This window comes from Plecotus auritus (genome assembly GCF_963455305.1).
Source record: "Plecotus auritus genome assembly, chromosome: 7".
NCBI classification, from domain to species: domain Eukaryota; kingdom Metazoa; phylum Chordata; class Mammalia; order Chiroptera; family Vespertilionidae; genus Plecotus; species Plecotus auritus.
This window is the reverse complement of record NC_137774.1, coordinates 110858929-110871460: the sequence shown is the minus strand read 5'-3', so window position 1 is coordinate 110871460 and position 12532 is coordinate 110858929. Positions and strand designations below refer to the sequence as shown.

Below are 12532 nucleotides of genomic sequence, written 5' to 3'. Positions count from 1 at the left end.
TACAGGAAGATTTGGAGAAAGTCGGTGCTCATATATTCTTTTATACACTATTAAGTGTCTGATAAAACATGTGGCATCTTTCAAAACTCTAGGATGGTAGTATTTATTTTTTAGCCTCTCCAGCACAACTTTTAATTTTCATTGGAATAAATGTCTTTTTCCCTTTAACATTTTCAAAAATTTATTTTGAATTATAGTTGACATCATATTATATTAGTTTCAGGTATACAGCATAGTGATTTAACATTTATAAACCTTACAAAGTGATCACCACAAGTCTAGTAACCATCTGTCACCGTATATACTTATAACAATATTACTGGGGTGATATTTTAGACTAAGCTAAGTCTTCATTTTATGGAGATGTGTAGCTTTACTACAGGCAGAACAAATCATTGTGTTCTAATTCTGCTTGCAATCAGAAGAACTTGATTTACTGTTGTTACCTGCTGTGGTAGAAATTGCAAGCATCACTTAAGTAGACTTGCATCTTCAACATTGAAAATATTCAGTTCATCAGGAGTGATTTCAAAAAGCCACAGTCTGTGGTGGTGTGATAAATGAGTGAAGAAAAGTTTTTCCCTTATTTCAGATAGCCTTTGATAGTATGTCTGTTTTGGAAAATAGATGCAGATTAGTCAGCTCTGTACCTGTCTCTCAGATATTTTTAGCTTCTTTGGGTGAACTTTGGGTTATGCCAAGAGTCCTCTATGGCCTTTCTTCGGAGAAACGCTCAACCAACATTGATGTGTGCTTATAAAAAGGGGCTTGTAGTATATATAACACTGCTCAACAGCTTTGCTGATCTGGAGTCTATATTGTTCAACTAGTTTTTCTTTGAACCCTGAACTAGTAATGTACTGATCATCAGGTTTCCTTTGCTTTGCCATTTCTAGTCACGAACTGATCTATATTCTCTGTCTTGCTTTTCACTAGGGACTTGTCTTGCAGGATGAGTTCTGTGCTAAAATGTTGCACTTCCTGCTTCTGTATACGCTGATGAACAGGCTTCAGAGTTCTACCTTGTGGAGACATGCCACCCCACCTAGAGATGACAGATATCTTAAAGGACTGCAGTTTTGATGTGTGTGGGGCTATTTCTGTCTCTATTAAGTAGAGAGGCTTATGAGAGCATCTTTGAAGCTGAGGAGGTACATGTCTGTCTTGTGCTCCTTGTTTCTTGTACGTCAGGGCTTTGAGTATTCATCTCCAGTGTTATCTCTCCTACTTACCTCCCAAGGTAATTTGCTACTGATTTGCTTCTAATTTTGGCTACTTTTTTTTTTTCTTATTCTAAAATGTCTTTCCTTGTGCCTTCAGACTTCTGTCAGTTTTCACAGTTTGCTGAAAAGGCCTTCTTTTGGTAGACAGCAGCCTGTTGACTTCTCCTCTCCCTTGTTGAGCTGGCTAGTAACCTGGGAGTAAAAACCTTGTTTCTCTCAGCCTCCCTATTACAAAAGCAACAACTGTTAATAACAAGACAAAAAAGGAAGCCTAACTGGTGTGGCTCAGTTGGTTGAGCATCATCCCTTGCCCTGAGAGTTCGCCAGTTCTATTCCCTGCCAGGGCACATGCCTGGGTTATGGACTCAATTCCCAGTAGGAGGTGTGCAGGAGGCAGGCAATTGATGTTTCTCTCTTTCCCTTCCCTTACTTTCTTTCTAAAATCAAAAACATTTTTAAAAAAAGAATATAAATGCTCATAACCAGTTTTACCATCTCAGTTATGGCCTTCCATATGTATTATTTTTCAAAAGGGGAATCATCATGTCATATATACTATTTTATTCATACATACTATTTTAAAACTGCTTTTTCTCCACTGTATCTCCTGAAAGTACCTTCTCATATATTTTTATTTAAAAATTATATGCCTAATTTTTCAGTCCCTGAAAACTGTTCTGTGATATTAGATATTGATCAGTCCTTCATTTTTGGACATTTAAGTGTTTTAGCTCCTTTTCTCTTTTCCTTTCCACCTTTCTGTCTTTCTGTTACTTGTACTGTGATAGAATTTTTGTTTCTTGGTATCTAGAGTTGTTTGCTCACTATCCATATAGTTAATTTATTGAACTCTTATGTGGACTTTTGGGGGTAAAGGGTAGGCTATTTCTAGTTACAGTGTCACCTTGTGTGTGTGTTTAGATAGGGACTCATATCTTATGCATTCCTGCCTTCCCAGCATGTAGCATTATACCTGGCACAGTGGGTGTTCACTAAAGAATTATAGTTGCTTTCCAGAAATATGAGGGCCATTTGGCAAATTTATAACTATCTACTCTGTATTTGGAACCCTTGGAATAGAAGTGAGCAAGACAGAGATTGTCCTTGCTCTCATAAGCTGAGGTGTTACTCTATATAGCAAGGTTTATGTTATAGAGAGAGCAAGCCTCTATAATTAATGTGAGGATCAATTAAAAACCTAAAGTCATACAATGTAGTATAACCGGTCTAAATGACTTAATAATGTGTGGTTACTTGGGGGAGGGGGGATAGTTCATGTCAGTTTTTTTTTTTTTTCAAGCTTATGGCTAAATTAACAGTTGACTAATTGATTTTTCTGTAGATCATAGCTCTTATTTAGGATTGTCCACTAGTGTTACTGATTGAGATGAAATGATTGTTTTCAGGTTTAAAGGTCACTTTTTAACCTTTGGGAATAACTAGAATAATTTATAGTTAAATTTAAAATTTTATACCTGAATATAATACGTTATTGTACTTAGTGATTTTAGAGACCAAAAGATATTTTAGGGCTGAGTGTGGGGTAATAGAAAATATATCCCCAAATATTTTTTGTCCTTTTGTTGCTCTTTTTAAAATATGGTTAGACAAAGATTTCAGCTATGGAGAAGATTTTCTGTTGTAAATTTGTATTTCATCCATCCAGCTGTTAATGTTTTCTATGATCCCACTTCTAAAAGTGGAAAGTGAAGGATGAGTGGCTGCCCTCTTGAGCAGGCACATAACTTAAAAAAAAAACCAAAACAAAACATGGGTGTCTCAGAGCTATGTTAGAGTTTCATATAGCTGCCTCTTTCTTTTTTATTGTAGGGCCAGCTCTCAATGTTGCAAGAAAAAATAGACCATTTGGAGCGTTTGCTAGCTGAGAATAATGAGATCATCTCAAATATTAGAGATTCAGTCATCAATTTGAGTGAGTCTGTGGAGGATGGGCCAAAAAGTTCACAAGGCAATTTCAGCCAACGTGCTGGCTCACCTTCTCTGCCATCAAAAAAGTCGCTCACAGTTGACCCTGAAGACTGTCTATTTGCTTCACAAAGCGGAAGTCAGAATGCAGATGTGCAGGTAATGTATACATTTGTTAATAATAACTGGGTTTGTTTTTGCTTTTTTAGATTTGATCTGGTATCTGTTCTTAGTACGTTACTTAAATTCTCTGGATAGTAGTTTCTGTGATTTGATTAATTACAAAATCATTAATATTCTTTTTTAGTGATAAAATTCAGTAATTCTGTGCTTCTAATTTTTCATTTTTATTTTATACTTTGTGAATATGGCCATTTTGTATACCTCTTCGATCTTGTTTTTTTTTTATAGCAGTTGTAGACCTTTAAAGGTTTAAATTTGGCCAAAGAGATTTTCTTACCTTCCTTTGGAGAGTACAAGAAGAGCCCTCTTACTATATCACTGTTATACATACAGGTTTTGCATAGTGTAGGGTTAGATTTTTTTTTGCTGAATATGCCTTTATGAGAAGGAAGAGAAATATTCTAGAGTTGTGCTGTCCATTATGGCAGCCATATGTGTCTACTGAATTTGGAATGTGGCTTGTTTGAATTGAAACGTGCTTGAAATATAATTTACACACAAAGTGTTGAAGATTTAGTATGAAAAAAAGAATATATAAAGTATCTTGTTCATTTTCATATTGATTACATATTGAGATAGTAATATTTTGACTATATTGGCCTAAAATAAAATACATCATTAAAATTAATTTTGCCTATTTCATTTTACTACAAAACTTAAAATTACGTATTTTGGCTTGCATTATTCTCTTTGATCACACTGTTCTAGACGATAGTGGAGTTGAAGACTAGGTAAGAAAGAACTTTTGCCTTTCTTCAGCTTTTGGGTGTGTCACTCATATTTTTCAGTTCTGCAAAATAGCAGAGAGCTATAAATTTAACCTTATACCTTAGACCAGAAATGTGAACTTTGTGACAGGACCCTATGAGGTGAATATTTTACAGTTGGATAAAATGAGTTGGCTGTGTCCTGGCTTCTAAGTAGGAATTTTTACTAACTCCCGGGGACAGAGAACATGATATGACCTCAAGGACATGGCTCCCAGGCCAAGCTGGAAACTGGGAACAGTTGAGCTGGCCAGGCCTTATGCCTGCAACCACATTAGCTAGTGTGTGGCCAGGTTCAGATAGGATTAGGATCCTATCCAGTGATTTGAAGGGATATCTATTTCTGTGAGGTTTGGCACTGTTCAGGTTTTAATTCACTCCTTTTAAAGAGGAACAAAAAACCTTTTTGGTAGGGGTGGGCCTAAATCTGGGATGGACAGAAAGGAGGTAGGAGCAACCATGGAATGCAGGCAGAGGGAGGCAGCAGGACTGGGAGATCTGTAGACTAAAGAAAGAACTGGGAGAAATAGCAGAGACTGCTAACACATCTTCCCTTGGCCAGCTGGTTCCCAAAGATTTGTTGACTTATCCTTGTTGCATTGTATTTTACTTCATTAAAGTCAGAAATTCTGAAGTGAGAAATATATTATTGCCTTAAAATACTTTGGATTCACTTTTATGTAGTTTGCTTGATATCTTAAAAAAGTTTTTAACTCATTTATATATTAACTAGTGGCCCAGTACACAAATTTGTGCACATTGAAAGGAAATTAATTAGAAGAAATATTTTAATATTGCTATTCGCCCTTTCTCTATAATAGAAGTGTCAACCAAATTCATGATAGACAATGACAGATCAAAACACACATGTGCGATTGGCGCCAGCGAGAGGTTTATATGTATCGTGCATGTGCGAGTCACCTTAGTCTTTTATAGATATAGAATAAACTTGCTTAATTAGACCTGCTTTCTGATTTAGCTAAACTTTTTCCAGCCCAGTGAAGCACCCCAACTTCTCTTTCAGGTAATTGTCAGCAACACAGCAGTAAATATCAACACGAAGCAGATTATTATTGTAGATCACTCAGGGAGAACAAAGGGTAAAATATTTAACTGCAGCAGTATTTGACTATATTCTGCACAGTGAGAAAACCTGAAGTCATTTTCAAGGTCCACCATTTCCTTCTTTTCAGTCGGGTCAAGTTTCTAAGCTTTCTAAATCTCCGTTTTCCAGCTAATAAAAAGAAAATAGGATTCCACTGAGTCTCCTATCTATCTACTTCAGGACTTCAGTGAGGATCAAATGAGATGAGGCACGGGAAAATGCTTCACAGACATTTGGTTACAGTGTGAAATGTTTCCACCTGGCTATAAAGCAAGTCGTGTTCTTGGACTGAAGAACTGCAAGAAGGCTAGTTGCTAGGGAGAGGAAGCTGGGCGTTGCTACCAGATGGTCGGACACTTAGCATAGTAGCCATATATATATATGGCTTTAACTTTTACATAGTTGAAATTTTACCAAAGGGTATTGGTGTTGTCATATTTAATATTATAGAGAGTATGGAGAATAAAAGTTTTTAGGGTTTTTATTTTTGGGGGGAGGGCAATAAGTTTTCCTTTGTGTTCAAAATATATTATTATGTAGAAGGAATGCTGCATTGGAAACTTAGAAAGCATTTGAACACTTAAAAGCTAAATCGCAATTTAAAAATATTCTTCCATTGTTAACCTAGTCAACCTTGTCCAGTTTTATTTTTAGAACAAAAAAGGTAAACATAACATATGCTAAATGAAAGAATAAAATAGATGCATTTTCATTAAGACACAGATTTTAAAATATAAGAGATTGAGTATGAAATAATGACAACTCAAAGTAAAAAGTAATTTTCAATAAATTGTTTTTTAATCTGGTCTAATCAATTTTTTTTGGGTTTGCTGTTTAGTTACTATCTATTCCTATTAGATTGTATTGGCAATAAAGCAGGGGAAGAGGAATTGAATGAAATTATTTTTTTGTTAGAAGCAGATGGGGAAGGGGGTTACTAATCAGAATAGTTATGTAATCCAGGTAGCATTTTAAGCCTTTGAATGGTGATTAAATGTTTTCTGCCTTGAACCCTTCATGTCTACAGAAATAGTTTTATCTTATAAAATATATACTTGGAGTACAACAATAAGTAGTTTTGAACAAATATTTTTCAGCATTAAGTTTAAATTAATAATGGTTATATATAATTAAACCTTTTATTTGTCTTTTATATTTTTAGATGTTGGATGTTTACAGTTTAATTCCTTTTGACAATCCAGATGGTGGAGTTTGGAAACAAGGATTTGACATTACCTATAAACTTAATGACTGGGACACTAAGCCCCTTCAAGTCTTTGTGGTGCCTCATTCCCATAATGATCCAGGTAAAATTTGCACTTTATAAAAACTAGAGGTTTTTAAACCGCCTGTAGGCACAGACTAGTTTAATGAGAATCTGATGGCACCCACTTCTCAAATTTTTGAGAAATGTTCCCTGACTTCAAGCAATATCATATTCCTTTTATATGTCATTGTATTTTGAGTTCTTACTTGATTAATTTATGTACCATTTAAAGATAAAAGTTGTGCAGTATGAAATAGTAATAACACAAAGAAGGGGGACAAAAGTTGCACACATTTAAGGCACTGATCATTCATTTTAGTTACTTAGTGTCACATCCTACATGGGAGAATTATTTTGTGCCCATAAATTCTACATTTAAAAAGTCAGAATGCACATGGGAAAGTTTGAGTCTTTAAAATGGAGAAGTAGTACAAAATGATTAAGAGACAGACATGGGTGAGACCCAACCTCATCATGTCCAAAGTGTTAGGTAAGTTACTTAATCTAAGAGTAAGTTTTGTTGCAGGTAGAATCAGGATAAAGTACTTCATAGGGTGAAATCTAAAGGCATGGTACACGGCCCAAAATTAACTGCTATCATTGTCATTATTGTAAATCGTTGTTCCATATGATGACTTTTGATTTTTATTGGGGCCAGAGATTTTTTTTCCCCAAGGTAAGTGGAAATCCTAAAATTATAATGGGAAATATGATTTGATGTATGTATGATTTGCATGTATCTGTCCAATTTTCCCAACACCATTTATTGAAGAGACTGTCTTGACGCCATTGTATGCTCTTGTCTCCTTTGTCAAAGGTACTTGTTAGTGTGAATACACAGGCACAGAGTAAATGCCCAATGAATGTATTTGTAGGATTTCTTTTTGGAATGTACTTCCAAAGACACTTTTTTTTTTTTGGAAGGACTTACTGATACTTCTATTTGTTCTTTATCACAGTTTCTCAATTTCATTACTATCAAAGTACTTTTCTCTTAGTACTTTGAAGGTTTTTTTCTTTACTCCCAACATTTATCTACTTGTATTCTTTTCCACTCGTTTACTGTCATGTATTCTTTTCTCTTTCTAAGATAACAGAACTAACAAGTTAGTGTCTGGACTCATGATTTGGGATGTGTGTGTGTGTGTACACATACATGCGCGTGTGCACATCTTTGCTTGCGAGAGGTAGTTAGGGAGATAGAAGTTGGATACTGAAACGTTTGAATTGCCAGAATACTTGAGTTTTAGTAAGCACAGAGGTATAAAACATATGAAATCAGTATTGTTTTTTTGAAATTTGTGATGAGCGTTACTATCCATCAGCTTCTGACCTGGTTTCTCTGTCTTTGGTCATAATGCCTTTATCTTTTTTTTACAGATATCTATTAGTTTTATTAACTTTTCCTCTTACATGTTTTGCATCATCTTGCTCCTTAATCTTAGTCTGTTCCCTTAAATCCAAACTTAGGGATGGCTGGGCATCATGGAAAGACTGTAGGGATTTTGAGCCAGGCAGAATGAGGCAGGCATCCTAGACTCCGCTATGTATTGCTCAGGTATCCTTGGGGACATGCTTATTTGTATATCTGTAAAATGGAGATCATACAGGTGGAATAGCATCTTAAGCAGGAGTTGGTTATGAAGTAAGTGCAAAAGGCAATGAAAATCACATCTAATCAAAATAACACTAGGTTAAATAGTACATTTGCATTTAGGGAATGCATATTGTTACAGAACAGAAAGAGTTTGTCCACTTGGTACTAGCAGAGCCAAATACTTGGGGAATTGCATTGGAGAAATATTGGCTATTTTATTGATGAATAGTGCCATCCAAGAGAAGAGGAAGCTAGTGCTCAAAAGCCTGAACTCCTCGATGGCATGTGGGTTAGGAGTTTGGGGTCATTCTGGGAGCCGATTGGTCAGAGGTGAGGCAAAGGTGATCATTTCTACAAAGCCACTGTTCTCAAAACCGCCTGGTACTGCACAAGAACAGAAATGTAGACCAATGGAACGGAACAGAGAACCCAGAAATTGACTTAATCCGTTATGCTCAATTCATATTTAACAAAGGAGGCAAGAGCATACAATGGAGTCAAGACAGTCTCTTCAATAAAAGGTGTTGGGAAAACTGGACAGATACATGCAAAAAAATGAAACTAGACTACCAACTTACACCATACACAAAAATAAACTCCAAATGGATAAAGGACTTAAATGTAAGATGGCAAACCACAAAAATCTTAGAAGAATCCATAGGCAGCAAAATATCAGACATATGTCGTAGCAATATCTTTACTGATACAGCTCCTAAGGCAATGGAAACTAAGGAGAAAATAAACAAATGGGACTACATCAAAATAAAAAGCTACCGCACAGCAAAAGAAACCATCAACAAAACAACAAGAAAGCCCACTGCATGGGAGAACATATTTGCTAATGTTATATGCGATAAGGGTTTAATCTCCAAAATTTACAGGGAACTCATACAACTTAACAAAAGGAAGATAAACAATCCAATCAAAAATGGGCAAAGGACCTCAATAGACACTTTTCAAAAGAGGACATACAGAAGGCCAAGAGACATATGAAAACATGCTCAAAGTCACTAATCATCAGAGAGATGCAAATCAAAATGACAATGAGGTACTATCTCACACCTGTCAGAATAGCTGTCTTCAACAAAGCAGCAAATGACAAGTTCTAGCAAGAATGTGGAGAAAAAGGAACCCACTTGCACTGCTGGTGGGAATGGAGATTGGTACAGTTTCCTCAAAAAATTAAAAATGATATTCCCATTTGACCCAGTAATCCCACTTCTAGAAATATATCCCAAGAAATCAGAAACACCAATCAGAAAGATTATATGCATCCCTATGTTCATAGCAGTACAATTTACAATAGCTAGGATTTGGAAACAGCCTAAGTGCCATCAGCAGATGAGTGGATTAAAAAGCTGTGGTACATCTATACAATGAAATACTACACCGCTATAAAAAAGAAGGAACTTTTACCATTTGCAACATCATGGATGGACCTAGAGAGCATTATGATAAGCAAAATAAGCCAGTTGGAGAAAGATAAATATCATATGATGTCACTCATTTGTGGGAAATAATGAACAACATAAACTGATGAACAAAAAAGAGCCAAAGGAAATATTTTAGAATATAATAGAAGTAATCTTGTTATTTGCAGATAACAAGATTACTTCTATTTTAATATTTCCTACAACTTTTGTGATACACTATGTTAGTATAGTTTTGATAATATTATATTTAAAATATTTTTTTCTTGAAATATTAATGTTTATTGCATGAAATCTTATTATACTTAAAACTAGAGGCCCGGTGCACGAAATTCGTGCATGGGGGTGTGTGTCCCTCAGCCCAACCTGCACCCTCTCCAATATGGGACCCCTTGAAGGATGTCCAACTGCCCTACCGGGATCGGGCCTAAACTGGCAGTCGGACATTGCTCTCACAATCCAGGACTGCTGGCTCCCAACTGCTCGCCTAACTGCCTTCCTGATTGCCCCTAACCGCTTCTGCTGCCAGTCTGATCACCCCCTAACCACTCCACTGCCAGCCTGATTGATGCCTAACTGCTCCCCTGCCAGCCTGTTTGCCCTAACTGCCCTCCCCTGCAGGCCTGGTCACCCCTAACTGCACTCCCCTGCAGGCCTGGTCTCCCCCCAACTGCTCTCCCCTGCAGGCCTGGGTCCCCCCCAATTGCCCTTCCCTGCAGGCCCGGTCGCCCCCAACTTCCCTCCTCTGCCAGCCTGGTCACCCCTAACTGCCCTCTCCTGCAGGCTTGATTGCCCCCAACTGCCCTCCCTTGCAGGCCTGGTCCCTCCCAACTACCCTCCCCTGCTGGCTTGATCACCCACAACTGCCCTCCCTTGAAGGCCTGGTCCCTCCCAACTGCCCTCCCCTGCTGGCCATCTTGTGGCAGCCATCTTGTGTCCACATGGGGGCAGCCATCTTTTGTGTTGGAGTGGTCAATTTGCATATTACTCTTTCATTAGATAGGATACAGGCCTGGTGCATGCGTGGGGGCCAGCTGGTTTGTCCTGAAGGGTGTCCCAGATCAGGGTGGGGGTTCCCTTGGGGTGTGGGGTGGCCTGGGCGAGGGGCCTGTGGTGGTTTGCAGGCCTACCACACCCCCCCCCCCAGCAACCCAAGTGGAGGCCCTGGTATCTGGGATTTATTTATCTTCTACAATTGAAACTTTTTGTAGCCTTGAGTGGAGGCCTTGGCTGGCCAGGGTATGCGGAAAGCTTGGCTTCCTCCATTGCCGGGGGCAACTTAAGCCTCCTACTCTCTCCAGCTCTGTGGCTGCCGCCATTTTTGTTGGGATTTATTTATCTTCTATAATTGAAACTTTGTAGCCTTGAGTGGAGGCCTGGTCCCGCTAGGGTGTGCGGAAAGCTTGGCTTCCTCCATCGGCAGGGAAACCCAAGCCTCCTGTTCACTCCATGGCCACAATCATTTTTTTGGGGGATTTATTTATCTTCTATAATTGAAACTTCGTAGCCTTGAGTGGAGGCCTGGGCTGGCCAGGGTGTGCGGAAAACTTGGCTTCCTCCATCACTGGGGGTAACCCAAGCTTCCTGTTCGCAGCTATCTTGGTTAGGCTAATTTGCATACTCGCTCCTGATTGGCTGGTGGGCATGGCTTGTTAGTGTAGCGGAGTGATGGTAAACTTGCATATTACTCTTTTATTAGATAGGATCTTTTTTCTTGGGGGGAAAAAAGGGTGATCATTTCTTCAGGTCTTTGGGAACTATGGGGTCTTTTCTGGTGTTTTTTTGTCTGGTCTCATGAGCAAGTTGCCAGACATTGTTCCAACTCAGGGCTCAGGAACTGAAACAAAACTTAGGTCAAGATGTTGTCATTAGTCTTCCAGAGATCCAGATCGTGTGACTAATAGTCAGGTCCAGGCTTCTGCTGCCTCAGAGGTTGCTGATTATTGGGGAGGAAAGGCTAGGTCTGGGAGGTGGGGAGAGAGAGACAGAGAGAGGGAAAGGGAGATAATTTCTGGAGCTAAGTTTTAAAACTCAATTTAATCAAAGTCATAAGGAGCCTTGGCTGTTTTTTTGTTTATTTGTTTTCTTTTCTATATCAGACACACTCAGTGAGGTGAGGTGTTTAAACTTCACATATGGGATCTGAGACTGCATGTAGACTATAGATATTTTTTCTATAAACTTCATTCACTCTGAAAATCCTCTTGGTGAGTGAAATAGCAGCAGAGCCACTTGTAGTAAATGGATTGTTCTTTCATCTTTTCTCTGTCGATCATGTGTAGTTTACTTCTTGCCACTTAATTGGGTGTGCTATGTGATTCCATTGTCTATTTTCTGTAGGTTTATACATATAATTTGCAGTGTACCTTGTAGGTCCTCATGTGAACCCAGCTTTCTTCCCTTTTTTATTTTTTAAAGGCCTTTATTATCCTTTCCCCCTTTCTGCTAGCCTCAATTTCCATAAATCTCATTCTTGTTATCTACAACATGGGCACTTAACTATAATAATAAAATTAGCAGTTTACTAGGCACTATGCCAGATCTTTTACTAGTATAAATATCTAATGCCCCCAATAACCCTGGAAGGTTGGTGCCACTGTTCATGATGAGGGTGTTACCAACCTGCCAAGCTTACATAGATAGTGACAACAGAATATTTTCCTGTTTATCTGGATCTCCCACGTGAGTATACTAGAATGGCAGATATGTGTCTTCTATTATAGTCTATCCCAGCTGTGGGCAAACTACGGCCCGCGGGCCAGATCCGGCCCGTTCAGCTATTCTATCCGGCCCACGGAGCCGAAAGAGCGGAGGGTTCTCTTGCTCTCCCCTCCGCTCCTTTACTTTGAATTTATGTTAGTTCACACAAACACTCCATCCATGCTTTTGTTTCGGCCCTCCGGTCCAGTTTAAGAACCCATTGTGGCCCTCGAGTCAAAAAGTTTGCCCACCCCTGGTCTATCTTCATTGTCTAGCCTACACTTGGCATGTCGTAACTGCTACATATATGTGTGACCTACCTCCATGCCCCTGA

At 38.4% G+C, this 12532-nt stretch overlaps 1 protein-coding gene across 1 annotated transcript in view; it reads left to right on the top strand.

Moving 5' to 3' along the window:
- MAN2A1 (mannosidase alpha class 2A member 1) overlaps nt 1-12532 on the top strand; it is a 162441-nt gene that overhangs the window by 20114 nt on the left and 129795 nt on the right. The window contains exons 2-3 of the mRNA XM_080678363.1: nt 3054-3308; nt 6367-6511. Coding sequence (XP_080534489.1) covers nt 3054-3308; nt 6367-6511 — 400 coding nt within the window. The remainder of the gene's footprint in view (nt 1-3053; nt 3309-6366; nt 6512-12532) is intronic.